At 37.6% G+C, this 17,357-nt stretch overlaps 1 protein-coding gene across 3 annotated transcripts in view; it reads left to right on the forward strand.

The window, feature by feature from the left end:
* Nucleotides 1–17,357, forward strand: part of LOC132151563 (protein sidekick-2-like) — a 135,345-nt gene that overhangs the window by 83,343 nt on the left and 34,645 nt on the right. For all 3 annotated transcript variants that reach the window (XM_059559754.1, XM_059559763.1, XM_059559773.1), the window contains exons 6-15: nucleotides 8,357–8,468; nucleotides 8,613–8,803; nucleotides 10,616–10,699; nucleotides 10,791–10,985; nucleotides 12,357–12,473; nucleotides 12,699–12,866; nucleotides 14,587–14,689; nucleotides 15,173–15,349; nucleotides 16,380–16,516; nucleotides 16,606–16,753. In XM_059559754.1, the coding sequence (XP_059415737.1) occupies nucleotides 8,357–8,468; nucleotides 8,613–8,803; nucleotides 10,616–10,699; nucleotides 10,791–10,985; nucleotides 12,357–12,473; nucleotides 12,699–12,866; nucleotides 14,587–14,689; nucleotides 15,173–15,349; nucleotides 16,380–16,516; nucleotides 16,606–16,753 (1,432 nt within the window). The remainder of the gene's footprint in view (nucleotides 1–8,356; nucleotides 8,469–8,612; nucleotides 8,804–10,615; nucleotides 10,700–10,790; nucleotides 10,986–12,356; nucleotides 12,474–12,698; nucleotides 12,867–14,586; nucleotides 14,690–15,172; nucleotides 15,350–16,379; nucleotides 16,517–16,605; nucleotides 16,754–17,357) is intronic.

A 17,357-nucleotide genomic window follows, 5' to 3' on the forward strand; every position in this document is an offset into this window, starting at 1 on the left:
CAGAAGCTCATAGCACACGTTGCTTGAAGTCCAGTGTTAAGTTTGCACAGTCTGTGATGATTTGGGGTGCAATAACATCTACTTGTGTTGGTCCTTTGTGTTTTTTGAAAACCAAAGTCACTGCACCAGTTTACCAATAAATTGTGGAGCACTTCATGCTTCCTTCTGCTGACCAGCTTTTTGAAGATGCTGATTTCATTTTCCAGCAAGATTTGGCACCTGCCCACACTGCCAAAAGCACCAACAGTTGGATAAATGACCATGGTGTTGGTGTGCTTGACTGGCCAGCAAACTCCCCAGACCTGAACCCCAGAGAGAATATGTGGACTGTTGTCAAGAGGAAAATTAGAATCTTTCTATCTATCTCAGAAGGCCAATAAATACAAAGAGAAAGAAAATATATTCAATTCATTGTTATCAACAACATGAAGTACATTAAAAAATTACATTACATCAAGGTTTCCCAAGCTGGGACTTGTGAAGGAACTGCAAGGGGTTTGTGAATTTATTGAAAAGCTAATGATCAATTAAATCATAGAAAAGAAAAAAAAAATATATATATATATATATATGTATATATATATATATATATATATGTATATATATATACATATATATATATATATATGATTCAACGTTAAACTCTTAACACAATGAAACTTCTTTAAATTGATTTATTTATTGGTTTATTTATTTTTTTGTAAATCCAGGGGTCAAATGCTGTGGCCTCTCAATTTTCAGTGTAATTATATCCATATGGTCTTTGTGTGAATGTGTACAAAACTAGAAAACTTTCTGAATGTATAAAAGCTTTAGGCTATTTTACGAGTATTTAAATATTTAAAATAATCTAGTAATTTATTTTGTAATCTGATAACGTAATCCAGATTACATGTAATTACATGTAAAAAGTATTATTAAAATAACTGTTGCTAGTGTATTTCCTTTTTTATTGATACGAATAGTGGAGAGTAAACCTGAAATGATAAAGAATAGGGTTGAACTGATGCAAGCTGACTCAAAGGCCTCATTTACACTGCCAGTTAAATGTGACCCAATTCCGATTTTTTGCTCATATGTGACACAGATCCGATCTGTTCTGTGACGGTGTAAACCCGAAAAAAGAAAACGCATGCATTCAGGTATCTCGAGATCGGTTTCAGGCCTCATTCATATGTGATTGGATTGGATTTTCTGAGGCATTGCGTTCTGTATGTCATTAAAACTGCGACAATTTGGTACTTCTCTGTGGTTTAATTAGTGTAAATTCACACGGCTAATTCAAACTACTGGGCAAAAAAAATACTATATATAAAAAACATCTGACAACAATGCATGCACAATGTTTCAGATGGTAGGGCAAGTGTAAACACATGAATCAGATATGGGTTAAAATTAGTGACGCACCGAAATGAAAATTCTGCGCCGAAACCGAAACCGAAACCGAAAATTTAGGATGCACTTGGCCGAAAACCGAAACTGAAGCCGAAAATGGCTTCTTTTAAAAACGTATATATATATTGCTTGGATTTAATGGATCTGAATTGAAAAATCACAATATAATAATCAAACTTTTATTAACAGTTACATAACAAAACATAAAATATTTTTAACAATAAATATAAATAATAATTATTCTTCAAGTTTTATGTTCCATCAAATAAAATAGTTTTTTAAAAATTGTGCAAAATAAATCCACAATTTTGGAGATTTTGCAGAACAAATGCTACATATTGCAACTTTGGTGTCCTCTCGTACCTATAGGGCTGTCACTTTTGTGAAAAAAAAATCCTGTTCGATTTTTGAGAAATAGGCAAAGTGTTCATTGAATCGTTAGTAAATTGCCTATATTTGGCGTTGATCCGTTTTTCAACGCCAAATATAGGCAAATCCACCGACAACTAAACAGGCATTAGGGCGAACATAAAGAGGGCGCTTGAGACGCGCACAAGTCAGCAATGTGGACTGCCATAACATCAATGAAAAACATTACTGAAGGCCAGTGGCGCAAAAAGTGGGTATGCGCTATATGCGGCGCATAGGGGCGCCGCACTATGGGGGGCGCCAAAGTGATGGTTAATTAATTTATTTTTTTTATTATTTTATAAGAAAAGTTATATATATTTATATTAAAATGTATATATAAAAAATATATATACATTTTAGAGGACTAACAGGCGCATATGCCCTCATAATATTCCATCATAGAATTTAGACATAGAAGGGTAATATCACGAGTGGGCGGGGCGCAGTGAGCGCTGAGTGAGCAGCTGTAACGTTAGTGCGTTGTCGTCGTTGAAACACGAAAAATATGGATAAAACAAAAAGCTATCGGGGGCTAAAAATAGAAAAAGAAAGAGGGAAAAGGAGATGGCATGTCAAGGGATGCGACAGAAGCTAAATAAGTGGATGGTGAAAGGCAAACGGTAGGATTTAAACTATGGAATGATATTGCGGACATTATTCAAAAGGCATTGCAAATTGTATTTGCAATTGCGTTTTCAATTTGTGGACGCATAAAATGTGACATAATCCAAACGCAAATGCAAATCGCGCATTACCGTTTTCATTTTCGATTAAGTGAATGCACAGTGTCTGCCAAATTTAAAATGGAAATGCAAAGTCTGTTTGCAATTGTGTTTCCCATATCTTACGAGCTATGAGCCTGTCATATTTAAATAGCAATATTAATTACCACCATTGCCTTTTCACTCTCTTTGCACTGTGCATGTAAACTGCCAAAACTCAAATGGAATCGCAATACCTTTTGCATTTGAATTTCCAACGTCTACACTGAAACCTGTCAATCAAGTGACAGGGGTGGGGCCATTTTATTGGGCGTGTTTGCATTGGGAAGTGACGATCGTACTAAAATGTACCATGTTTTTACTAGGGTAAATATGAGTTAACGATAGTGTTTATAATTAAGCCACAGTAGCCACAAATGTACAGTTGTCTGAGACGTTATGAAATGTTCTTTAACATCATGAACCATAAAATGTAGTCAGTGTTCTGCTATTGTTTATTTTCATAATAGGTAAACACAGGCCACAAGTTAACACGGTCACATTTCCTTGATTCAGCAGCTGCACGATGTACAGCCGAGAGTCCTGTCTTAAATCTAGAGATCTGGTGTTAATTCAGTGTAGCTTGGTAGCTCAGTGGTTAGTGACTGTCATCTCTCATGGAATACTGTCTTTTAGCGCGTGTTCGAAACCCGGGCCAACACAGACGTTCTTTATTTTTTTGTTTATCCTACTAACTTCAGCCGCTGATTTCGGACTTGCATCCTCAGTAGTTCAGACTTTGTGCATTCGACTCGGGAGTGTGATGTCTGCGAGGACGCAGATCCGGTAATTCTGCAAACAGTACTTGATAACATGTCAGCTCACCTTGACTACTGCAATTTTCCTCACTGTATGATCGCCCGTTTGGCGGCTGAAGTTAGTAGGACAAAGCATCTGTAATATGGTTCGCTATAAATAGCACGTAAAACAAACAGGTTTCAGCTAATATATGTTTCTGTTGATGCATGCGCATTCTGGATTCCCAGACATAAAAAACATGGACAAACCATGCACTCTAGTTCAATGTGAATGCCTTATGCTGGAATATGAGCAGTCATTTATTCTGTAATCACCCAGGTGCTGATGTTTCTGTGTTTAAACTAAACTCGTTTAAGCTTTGTCAGTTTAAACATTTAAGAGCCAGAGGACGCAAGCTCGCGCACGCAGTGTGAAGATTTGTGCATGCGCTCATCCGAAGCGCAAACCCGCACCTCGGCATGCACGCAAATACAACCCGAATTCCGGAAAAGTTGGGACGTTTTTTAAATTTTAATAAAATGAAAACTAGAAGACTTTCAAATCACATGAGCCAATATTTTATTCACAATAGAACATAGATAACGTAGTAAATGTTTAAACTGAGAAATTTTACACTTTTATCCACTTAATTAGCTCCTTTAAAATTTAATGCCTGTTACAGGTCTCAAAAAAGTTGGCACGGGGGCAACAAATGGCTAAAAAAGCAAGCAGTTTTGAAAAGATTCAGCTGGGAGAACATCTAGTGATTAATTAAGTTAATTGATATCAGGTCTGTAACATGATTAGCTATAAAAGCTTTGTCTTAGAGAAGCAGAGTCTCTCAGAAGTAAAGATGGGCAGAGGCTCTCCAATCTTTGAAAGACTGTGGAAAAAAATTGTGGAAAACTTTAAAAACAATGTTCCTCAACGTCAAATTGCAAAGGCTTTGCAAATCTCATCATCTACAGTGCATAACATCATCAAAAGATTCAGAGAAACTGGAGAAATCTCTGTGCGTAAGGGACAAGGCCGGAGACCTTTATTGGATGCCCGTGGTCTTCGGGCTCTCAGACGACACTGCATCACTCATCGGCATGATTGTGTCCATGACATTACTAAATGGGCCCAGGAATACTTTCAGAAACCACTGTCGGTAAACACAATCCGCCATGCCATCAGCAGATGCCAACTAAAGCTCTATCATGTAAAAAGGAAGCCATATGTGAACATGGTCCAGAAGCGCCGTCGTGTCTTGTGGGCCAAGGCTCATTTAAAATGGACTATTTCAAAGTGGAATAGTGTTTTATGGTCAGACGAGTCCAAATTTGACATTCTTGTTGGAAATCACGGACGCCGTGTCCTCCGGGCTAAAGAGGAGGGAGACCTTCCAGCATGTTATCAGCGTTAAGTTCAAAAGCCAGCATCTCTGATGGTATGGGGGTGCATAAGTGCATACGGTATGGGCAGCTTGCATGTTTTGGAAGGCTCTGTGAATGCTGAAAGGTATATAAAGGTTTTAGAGCAACATATGCTTCCCTCCAAACAACGTCTATTTCAGGGAAGGCCTTGTTTATTTCAGCAGGACAATGCAAAACCACATACTGCAGCTATAACAACAGCATGGCTTCGTCGTAGAAGAGTCCGGGTGCTAACCTGGCCTGCCTGCAGTCCAGATCTTTCACCTATAGAGAACATTTGGCGCATCATTAAACGAAAAATACGTCAAAGACGACCATGAACTCTTCAACAGCTGGAAATCTATATAAGGCAAGAATGGGACCAAATTCCAAACTGTTTTGAAAAGAAAAGGAGATGCTACACCATGGTAAACATGCCCCGTCCCAACTATTTTGAGACCTGTAGCAGAAATCAAAATTGAAATGAGCTCATTTTGTGCATAAAATTGTAAACTTTCTCAGTTTAAACATTTGCTACGTTATCTATGTTCTATTGTGAATAAAATATTGGCTCATGTGATTTGAAAGTCTTCTAGTTTTCATTTTATTAAAATTTAAAAAACGTCCCAACTTTTCCGGAATTCGGGTTGTATAAGCTCTCTCTGAAGTATTGTATTTAAATGGACAAATGCACACAAAAATGGTCAAAATGCCCGTCTTGGTAAGTATCCTATAGCAGACATAGCCGGCTGAACGTAGGCCACTGTATCAGTGCATTCTCTATGACAGTCTTTATATTAATCGAGCAGCAACAACAGAGAAATCACTCACTGCTCTTGATTAAAAAGCTTTTGTAACTTTAATAAAGAACAATCTTTAATTTATACAGTCAAATATGCAATGCTGTTTTACATTTGATTACTTTATTCAATTTCTGTACCTAAAAACTAATGCTAGACCTCCCTAAAAAATATGGTATATATGTGTACATACCATATAATTATGGTAGGTTTACAGTGGCTGTTTGATATACTTTAAAATAAACATTTATTATTTCAAGCCGATACATGATGATGTCCGACAATTATTTATTTAGAAGTGGGGGTGGGGGCGCCAAAATGTTTTGCTGCATACCCCTCTAACACTGGATAGTTGCGCCCCTGCTGAAGGCTACATTGATATTATGCACTAATAGGCTGTGTGTGTGTGTGTGTATGTGTGTGTGTGTGTGTGTGTGTGTGTCAGAACCTGCAGTTGCTGTGTGACGCGCGTTCGCTGCGAGCGTATAGTGACGAGCTGGACGCGCTCCGAGAGAAGGCCGTTAAAATCGATTCCCTGTTTTCGTTTTCGAAACTTGTGTTGGTTGGTCAGATCGATTGTGCAGCTTTGTGACAAGCTTTTTTTTATTGTGACAGCCCTTTGACTTGCTTAATCTTTGATAGGCAGACGCGTGATAACAGCTCGACCGTGAGTGAAACCTTAGCGCTTGTGCACGGATGGGAGGGGCGGGTGACATTCATTTTCGGTTTACGTTTTCGGCTGTTTTTTTTTATTTCGGCCCGAAACCGATAATGCCCTTTTGGCCGAAAATTTTCGGCGGCCGAAATTTCGGTGCACCCCTAGTTAAAATTGAAAGAACATGTAAACGGACAGCTCAAAAAATCGGATATAGGCAAAAAAATCAGAATTGGGCATCAAGACCTGCAGTGTAAACTAAACCAAACACACACCTGCTACATTAGCATCACTTCTCAATGTTCGGAAGCACAAACTGCCAGGCAATCTTATTTATTTGCAAATAGATTTTTCATACTATCCAACAGCTGAATTGGCTTTCAAAAGTAAACAACTCCATCGCCCCCTAATGGCTATGTATGACACCTAATGTAGTGCACACACTGGGTCAGACTTCAGTTTTTCAAGAATCAATATTCCCCAACTCAGTGCGCAGTAGATTGCGAATATGTAGCGTGTGGTGAAGCTTCATGGAGCGTTGTATGTGGTCCTGTGGTGCCACAATGACAGGGTGATTAATCACCCTCATAAAAACAGCCCCTCTCTTTAATAGACCCCACAAAAACCGATTTATGAAAAAGAGAGGCAGACCATAAAGCCCCTCTGTGAAATCATGGCCTATTGTAACTCTTATCCAGGGGTCCAAGTATGGAAAAGGAGGCAAATAAAGAGGAATAAGATCAAGACAGAAGAAAAGAGATATCGCCGATTGAGGGCAGAGAATCAATGGACAGCTAAAGGTTTCCAGAAGCCGGCAAATGATTGCATGGCATTTAATCATGTCGACCGTGTCTCTCAATCAGGCCCCATTCTGCAGTGTGGCACATTAGCGAAGGTATTACAGTGCACTTACAGGAGGAGAGGGTGCAGACAATTACATATATAATACTAAGCACATAATAGAGAGGGATGTGAGAAAGAGACGAACAAGTGCTCAGGGCTTCAAGATTATCTTTATGTCTGTCTTCTCTCACTACCTCCACCTTTACTCTGGCTTTCTATCTCTCTATCTCTCTCTCTTTTATTGCTCGGAGATTACTCGTTCAAATGGTTTCTCTGGTTCTATGTTTCACAGGCTCTATAATGTCTTTATTGGGGTCATGAAGCGGGCATTTGTTGGAGAACCACTGAGAAGAATGCAAAATGTATACATACTGTAAAAGTGTGAAGCTGTGAAGTTCATGTTATAAGTAAAGCTCACATGAACAATTTGGATGAGAAATGTTCATGGGATCATATACTCAATTTAGATATTGAGATAGATAGCTTTTTTTTGTGATATTGTTTTGAAAGACACATGGGAGATTATTAAGGTGTTTTTCCACAGAAGTAAAATCTCATGAGCAAGAGAATACAGAAAGTCTCCCTTTGCTCTTCATTTAAATTCACTGTGAAACGCTTTTGGTAATCCATTTACTGCAATATTTTCACATGTTTCAAAGCAAAAACAGGATTTAGACAGAGAGAAACACAGGTTGGAGCTTGATTTTATTCATTGACTGTTGATTAGGAAAAGACTTTCAGTGGAATAACACCCTGATAATCATGAAAAAGAGAGTAAACAAGCTCATTTGCAGCTGTAAAAAATTCTGACGCTATTAATCACAAAGCAGTTTAACTCTATCAGAAGGTTTTTTTTAAGAAGGCTCTTATGTTCACCAAAGCTGTGTTTATATGATTAAAAATACCATAAGAACGTGAATTTTATTACAATGTAAAATAATGGTTTTCTATATATTTTGATATGTAATGTGTTCCTGTGATGCAAACCATTATTCCAGGCTTCAGGTCACACGATCTTTCAGAAATCAGAAATCTTCTTTAAAGAACAGAAAGTACAAAATAACAGAGTTTTATTTGAACTGGAACTCTTTTGTAACATTATAAATGTCTTCACTCTCACTTTTGATTGTTTGAATGCATTGTTGCTGAGTAAAAGTTAGAAGAAAAAAAAAACAGAACAGTTTGAACAGTACTGTATAGAAACAGCTATTTCTATTAAATATTCAGCATTTAAGTAGTCCAGGAAGCCAATTTACAGCTTGAGTTCCAGACAGACAGCAAGCTGAACCAATTTAAGAGAAACTATTGAGATCTCATTTGTAATTTCCATGACTATGTGCTTCTGATTCTCTTCAGACGTTGGCGGCCCAGCAGACCCCATCGCTCCTTCTATTATAATCCCACCGAGGAACACCAGTGTGATGGTTGGCACGTTTGAAGTCACACTAGAGTGTGTGGCCAATGCAAGGTGTGTGTGTGTACACAAGCACTCAAAATGACCTCTATCAAACTATTAAAACTCAATTCTGTTTATTTGTTTCCTTCAGGCCACTCCTATCTCTCGTTCCCTGCTTGTGTTTATCCGTATTTCTCTCTCTCGCTCTACCTCCAGGCCTCTCATTAAGCTCAGCATTACATGGCGGAAAAATGGAGTGCTGGTAAACCGAGGCCTCCGGGACTTTGGCCGCCGTCTGACCATCAGCGGTCCCGTAGTCAGTGACAGCGGCTACTACGAATGTGAAGCCTCCCTCCGGAGCAGTAGCGCCCCCTCTGTCAGCGCTGGAGCACATCTGCACGTCCTGGGTAACCACACATTCCTCCTACTTCTCAAAATGTGCCTCCTCGTACAGAAAGTTTTCATCCCTGTGCCTCAATTTATTTGTATTTTTTTTCCTTTTTAATCTTCAAAAATGCCAACACACAGGCATGTCAAAAAAATAAATCAAAAATGATTCGAGAACCTTCCTTTCTCCAAGATGAAAGACTCATTTACGAAAGCATTCATCTCTTAGAGTAAATGCTAGCCCTCTTGCATCAATTACAGCCTTGAGTAGGTCTCATCGAGCCTTGCACATTTACTTTGTTTAATTCTCGCCCACATGCAAATATCTTCCAGCTCTACCAAATTGAATGGAGAGTGTCTGTTTTTAAGTCTTGCACTAGATTTCAATTAGATTCGACTCAAAGTTCTTGCTGGGTCATTGCAAAATTTTAACCTTCTTTTATTCTTTTCTGCTGTGTGCTTTTGGCCGTTGTTCTGATAGAAAATGAACACAACCTAGATATCTGCCAGGTTCTCACAAGGATTTGCCTGTATTTGGGTCTATTAATGTTTCTTTTGATGCCAACAGCTTCTTTTACTGGAAAGAGACTATTATTATGAATGATGCTAAGGATGGTATTACTTGGTGTTGGACCAAGTTTATGCACAAGATGATCCTCCAAAAGGTTTCATGCTTTCTCATCTGGATTTTAGCAAACTCTGGGTGAATCTTGGCATCGATCTTCGTCAGAATAGGCTTCTAGGATGGTGATTCTGGGAAGAGCTGAAGATTTTTGATGTCTGACCAGTTTTAGTTCTTTACACTACTGTTGTTTGGTACTTTGACAGATATCGAGGTCCAGTTGCTCAGTTTAAACAAGGGAACCCACGTTCAAAATATACAGCCATAAATTAGTCTGGAGTTGGTAAGATTTTTGAAAGAAGTCTTGTATGCGCTCCAAGGCTGAATTGAGTTGAAATTGTATTACCATTTATAATAACTACATTTGAATATATTTAATTTATTCATGTGATGAAAAGCTGAATTTTCCGCATCATTACTCCAATCTTCAATCTCACATGGTCCTTCAGAAATCATTGTGGTATACTGATTTGATGCTCAAGAAACATTTATTTGTTATCAGTAATTTTTTATTGATTTTTTAGGATTCTTTGATGAACAAAAAGTAAAAAAGCATGTATTTGAAATATATATTGAAATACATTATAAATGTATTTACTGACACGTTTGATTAATGTAATGCATCCTTGCATCCATCCATCCATCCTTGCATCCATCTGAATGTAACTTAAACAAACAAACAAATAAATAATTGCTGACCCCAGACTTTTAAACAGTAGAGCAAAATCGCAAAAGCGAAAGTCATTTTCATAAAAACTTTGCCTTAAAATCATCAGTTATATTTACTGTATAAAACATTTGCTTTACCTAGCTTTTTTTTTTTTTTTTTCTGCTCTTAAAATATTTTCCCCACAATATTCATGTAAAACATAATTATTAAAAGTGCAAAAGTGCACAATTACCTCCTCGGTTTGAATGCACGTGATGCTTCTGCATATTATTAATGCACGACATCTAGTGTGATCTGTCATATCAGATGATTAAACACTCCACTATATATATACAGTAGGTTGTTAAAGACAATGTTAAATGTATTAATGATTTTTGACAGCTAAAAAAAAAACCTGAATTATTTATTTTATTCTGCAACAATAATGAAGTCGAATACTTTCTGAAGGCCCTGCACACTCTCTATATTTCAGTGTTATTGAGTGTTTTAGATCAGTCTGGTCAAGTACTCTCACGACTGATTTAACTGAACTCTGTGCAGAACATCCCCAGTTTGTGAAGGAGCCCGACAGACACATTACTGCTGAGATGGAGAAGGTGGTAGACATCCCATGCCAAGCTCGCGGTGAGTTTGTGCACCGTGTGTGTGTGTGTGTGAGAGAGAGAGTATGTGTGTGGATGTGTTAGATAACACTCCTCTTGCTATGCCCCTGCAGGTGTTCCTCAGCCAGATATAGTGTGGTATAAGGATGCTGTACCCATAAGCCCCATGAAGACACCTCGCTATAGAGTCCTGGTGGGCGGCAGTCTGCAGATTAATGGACTGCTCCCGGACGACACCGGAATGTTCCAGTGCTTCGCTCGCAGCTTAGCAGGAGAGATCCAGACCAACACGTACCTTGCTGTCACCAGTACGTCGAAGCACCATCTGGGCCTGTCAATAACTCTGTGTTCATTTATTACACTTCTCCCCTACATTCATCTTCTTCCTTATCTCCTGTCAGATGAGTCATTTTATAAAGCCTGTGACTTATCAGCAGCTTTTACTTTAAGAAAGAAGGAAAGATTAAGAAGAGTGATTATCCCAAGGTTAAGAGTGAGAGATAGTAAGAATAATGGTTGTTTTGTCTGCACTAGACAGGTCTTTATTATGTCCACCATTTATTTAATGCATAGTAGACAGCTTGATGATTTAGTCAGGTTAGGGAGCAATGTATATATATATATATATAAAACACAGGATACATGCTAGGATGAAAATATTGAGGATGTGAAATAGTACTACAATTAGTAATTTTTTATTGTCATTTATTCATTTGATGCAAAGCTGAGTTTTCAGCATCATTACATGCTGATTTCCTGTTTAAGAAATATCTCTTTTTATTATCAACGTTAAAAACCATTTTGCTGCATAATATTTTCATGGAAACAATTAAATATGTATTTTAAATATGTATATGAATAGAAAGTTGAAAAGAATAGCATTTATTTAAAACTGAAATATTTTGCAACATTATAAATTTATTATTTACTGTCCCTTTTTATAAATTGAATCTCTTTCAGAAAACCAGAAAACACACACACAGACAAAATATTACTGCCTCCAAACTTTTGAACAGTAGTGTATATTGCTGGAAAACAAACAGAAAATAAATTCAAAGAAAAATACGCACATATATCAAACTGAAACCCCGTCTGTGTTTACAGTTTTTAATAATCCAAGCAAAAACTGCTACTGCATATCAGTGACTGTTTCTCAGAAAAGGGGCCTATTTGGTTGTTTTTTATTCTGTTATTTCACTGGAACAGAGAGCGACCCACAGAGTGACATGTTGAGAGAAAAACACAGCACCCCTGAGTAGAGGGAAGCGTAATGCTTAATGTAATGTACTTTCAAGTTTGTTTTTATCTAATGAGCGCTAACACTTGTTAAATAGAGACATTTTGTGTCCAAGGTGAAGCTAAAACTGGACTGGAACATATATGGATGAATTAAATTGAATCAGTGCCGGAATGTGATTCCAGATCATTCCGTACCAGTTTAATTTATATCTACTGTACGTGGATAATAAATCCTGAAATTGGCAGACCAGCATACAGTTCCCTCAATTAAAATAATTTAATAAACATACTAAATTTGTTCAAGAATTGAAGTGGACTAATTATTAGCTCAATATCACAATGGTAAAAGTCAATGGAAAGTCTCGACTGTGTGTGTTTGTGCGTGTTTTGGTTTTGGAATATGTGAATATACATCTCACCAGCCTCTTTCTGTGCCACAGGTATCGCCCCAAACATCACGGCCGGCCCTTCTGACAGCGCTGTGATTGATGGCATGTCCATCATTTTACACTGTGAGACCTCAGGGGCCCCACGGCCCGCAATCACATGGCAGAAAGGTCAGTCTCAAATCAGTCATCTCTATCAAAGAAAGATATCCATCAGTGTCTCATGGACTTAAGAACATTAATGTATCTTTGCAAGCTTAGGGGTGTCAGCTAAATCAAGTGTCCAATCAACGGTCTTCTGATGAGCTAGGGACCGTCTTGTCTGTTTGATCTTCATTTTCATTTCTCTCTCTCTCTCTTTCCCTTGTGTTTTGCCATCCCTCCATCTTGGCACAGCTGATCGGGTTCTGGCAAGCGGCTCTGTGCAGTTGCCGCGTTTCACCTTGCTGGAGTCTGGCAGTCTTCTGATCAGCCCCTCTCACCTGTCTGACGTTGGATCCTACACCTGCATGGCCAGTAACTCCCGCGGCATTGATGAAGCCTCAGCCGATCTGGTGGTGTGGGGTGAGTGCATGGCTAGTCCCATATAGCATGGTCAAATAGCATGATTTCTACTGCAGCTTCTGTCCACCCATTTAATAAGAGTCTGTCTGAGAAGTGACCCACTGTTCACTTTCTTTCTTCACTGTGCAGTGAAGTCACAGTCAATGTTTGTCTGGTTAACATAGCCCATTCAGTACCTGCTATATGATCTTTTTTTAGATCAGTGATACACGGCATAAGAGTATCCACAAAAAGAAGAAAAGGAAAGAACATTTATTTTTATATATATATAAAACCATATTAAGACAATATTTAACTTTAATGACAAAAAAAAATGTTAACTGTGAAGTAAAACATAATAACATATTTTCCAAACATCTTGAATACACATGAAAATACACATCCTAATCATAAAACAGGGTAGTCACACCAAAATATATCATGAAATATTTGTCAACTTTGTTATCTGATATTGAGCGTCTTTGACAGACATGGTCTAAAATGTCATGTATTACAGTATGTTTTGGTTTGAAATTTATTTATTTATTTTTGTTTTGTTTTGTTTTATTTTGCCTTGCTTTGCTTAGTTTTTTGTTTGTTTGATAGTTTAGTTTAGTTTAGTTTAGTTTTGCTTTGCTTTGTTTTTTGTTTTGTTTTGTTCCACCACATAACTTTGATGATCACACTGCATGACTTTTATTTGGCAGACATTTTTGTTTTCAAATATTTAAAAGCAATATAGATGCTTTGTTTTGTTTTGTTTTATTTTTTGTCTTTTCTTTTCACATAAAAGGCCTTTGGCTTGTTTCTTCATTTAGACAGAACATTTGTACCACCATTACACCTTTGACTTTAAGCCCCCAAATAATATCAAAATACATTTTAATTAAGAAATGAAAAACATGCTCCTCATAGAAGAGCTATACTCTATTAAAGTAATTTTATGTATGAATACAATCTTAATATATTTTTCAAGAGACTATTAGGACAGAAAAATCAGTGTCACATCCTTGACCCATGCCAACATGTTTCTCCCTTGACATCCTTTTAAAAGTAGTGTTGTCTAACTCTTGCAGAAAAGTAGTGTAGTTAATTATATTCAATGTGCACTTTTAGAATTCTTCGGTTTTTAAAATAAATAAATAAATAAATAAATACTCATTTATTTTGCTGTTGCATACTAACTTACTGTACTAAAGCACATGTAAATTAATTGACTAAATTGATATTTTTTTGTGTTATTTAATATTACATTTAAAGTTAATATATTTTGAAATGTACTAACTTTCAGCTTTATTACTACAAACGTGTAATTACAAATATATTTAAAAACACAACACATAAGTTTCAGTAGAAATGACATTAAAGTATATTTTAGTTTAACAGAAATGCTATTCAGCAATACACTTCAACCATATGTCCATGAGACAATAGAAGTAATTATGAAATTGTATGTGAAGATGTACTTATGGCTTACTTAGGCACTATAAAGCTCAGGTAATTACATTTAATATGTTTTTAACCATAGTACATTTTCATTTAATTGCAACTAATGGGCAAAAAAGCATTAAAGTCCACACTTACATATGTTCTTTTAAAATATATTATTTCCATAATAAGAACCCTTTTTAAAACCGTTTGCTTCTTTTTCACAAGGTAAGGCTGTTACATGTTTAATAGAAATTGAAAGGGAAAATCAATGCCATCGATTACAGTACAACACTGTGATTTGTGTGTGCAGCTCGAACGCGGATCGCTAATCCACCTCAGGACCAGAGCGTGATCAAGGGCACGAAAGCAGCCATGACCTGCGGGGTGACCCATGACCCCAGCGTTACAGTCAGGTACAACCTCCACCCTCCTTAACACGTCTGTTGTCAACTCTGTCGAAATGTCTGTTGTCTTTCTCTCTCACTCTCTCTTTCAGTCCGTGCACATTCAATCTTTGATCAACACTTGCTTGTTCCTTCCATCCCTGTCCTGTGTGTTGTTTATTACACTGAGTCGCATAAGACTTGATTTAACTGTCACCTGCAGGGCTGCTGTTATTCATTTGATCAGGGAAAATGGATGAATATGTAAACAAAGCAATAACTTAGATGGAGACTTTAATTAAACTCAAGACAGATGAGATTAAATGGGGAAACGATGTGGCTGCAATTAAGAAGTGTTGATGTGTATGTATGAGTGCATATATGTGTGCAAACCAATTTTCTGTTGTGTGTGTGTGTGTGTGTGAGAGTGTTTGTTTATTCATTAAGTAAACAGCTTTGCCATGTATTGTTGCTGTGAACAAGAATAAGTAAATAAGCCTCTGTTATTCACAGGCACATCTGGGAGAAAGGAGGAGCGGTTATTGACATGAAATCGAGTCCTCGCTTGCGTCTCGACTCCAACGGCACCCTGCATATATCTCAGACCTGGTCAGGAGACATTGGGACCTACACTTGTAAAGTCACATCTGTTGGAGGCAATGATTCTCGCAGCGCTCACTTGAGAGTCAGGTACATGTCAAAAATGCTCTTGCCCGGCCAATTATCCACTGTGTCCTTCAGCCACTGGTTTGCACCTTCTCTTGGATATTATTTTGGATTGTATCTGTGAGCTATGGTTTTCTACTGGGATTTAAAGAACTGAAACAATAGGTTGTTGAGAATGCACAGTGAATAATAAACAAACATCCAAACATTGCTTTCCCTTTTCTCCCTCTCTCTCTCTTTTTATCAATGTTTGATTGTTTCAAGTAGAGAGGTGCATTGTATTTTATCTGCGTCATGAATAAAGCAGTTGAGGCAACCTTTATACAAACAAGAAAGTAAATACTTATTATCCAAACTCTCTTTATCTCTCTCTTAACATCATTTGGTCTGCTTTATCGACATGACAAACAATTGTACATTTGTATAGCCAAATTGTCTGCAGCTTAGCGAAATAGCAAAAAAAAAATGTATAACAGGATAAGCTTATTTTATTAAATATATGTAGATTTGTTGTATACATGTGTTTTTTGTTTTAGTTTTTTTTTAAATAAGAAATTAATACTTTTATTCAGCAAAGATGCGTTTAATTTGTCAAAGGTGACAGTAATGGTATTTATAATGTTATAAACATTTCTTCTTTAAAAAAAAATGTATGTTCTTTTGAACTTTCTATCCACCAAAGCAGCAACACAGCTGTTTTCAACATTGATTATAATAATCAATTAAGCATATTAGAATGATTTTTGAAGGATCACGTGACACTGAAGACTAGTGATGATGAAAATTCAGCTTTGCATCACGGGAATCAATTACATTTTTAAATACATAACAATAGAAAACAGTACCTCATTTCACAATTCTGCTGTTTTTACTGTATTTTTTTTATCAAGTAAATGCAGCCTTAGTGTGCTTTTTTAAGACAAGACTTCTTACTGAAATTTGAATGGTAGTATACATTTAAAACTGAATTGAAATGCAGCGTTAACTGTTTTAAAATGTTTGAATTATTATCGATTTGTATTATTTTCCTCTTGCTTTTTGGGTCTCTCTTTAGGCAGTTGCCTCATGCTCCAGAAAACCTCATTGCCACCCTCAGCAGCTCAGAGAGACGAACCATCAACCTGACCTGGGCCCAGGCCTTTGACGGGAACAGCCCGCTCATCCGTTACATCCTGGAGGTTTCAGAGAACAGTGAGTTTTCTGGCCTGCTGTATTTTCCTGTCACTCTTCACTCGTCATTCAGCTCTGGAGTCCATTCTCGATGTCTCTGTTTGTGTCAGACGCACCTTGGACTGTGCTCTTGGCCAACATCGATCCAGAAGCCTCCAGTGTGATTGTGGGGGGCCTCATCCCGGCACGTTCTTACCAGTTCCGCCTGTGTGCCGTCAACGATGTGGGGAAGGGCCAGTTCAGTAGGGAGACGGTGCGGTGAGTCTGGGACCGAAGGAGAAGAGAAGCTTAGGACGTCAAACTGTGAGATTCAGTGTTAACAAAATGATCTGTTTCTAAATACAGAAGCCTAAATACATTCAAGGAAAAAAGTGTTTACATAGCCAGTTTTTTGGACTATAGCATGAAGTCTGGTCTTTATCAAAGTTTATTCAGTTCAAGTACTGCCCGCTTTGACAAAAAGAGACCGTCTGACTGACATGGAAAGCTACCAATCACAGTTCAGTTAGTTACATGCTATTTAGGGGCAAATTTATATTAAATATACCCAGGGTGCGATTTGCCGGGGGGATGCGTGGGATTTCCCCCTTTCTGGTCAATGTATCCCTGCCTCTGCTTAATTATTTTATTTTTAAATTTAACCCCCCCCCCACCCCCCAAAGTGATCAGTGCTACTACACTATTGGTGAGACGGATCAAAAACTTATCACGGATCCATGGTTTGATTAAAGTCAATTTTATTTTAAAATGCGCTACTTTGGCTGGCTCATCCTCTCTGTATTCACCACTCTGCAGACTTGCTCAATGTCCCGCCCACGACGCTATCTGATTGGTTACACCTCACGAGTAATAGCCTATCAAC

This window comes from Carassius carassius, chromosome 1 (assembly GCF_963082965.1).
Source record: "Carassius carassius chromosome 1, fCarCar2.1, whole genome shotgun sequence".
Lineage (NCBI taxonomy): Eukaryota > Metazoa > Chordata > Actinopteri > Cypriniformes > Cyprinidae > Carassius > Carassius carassius.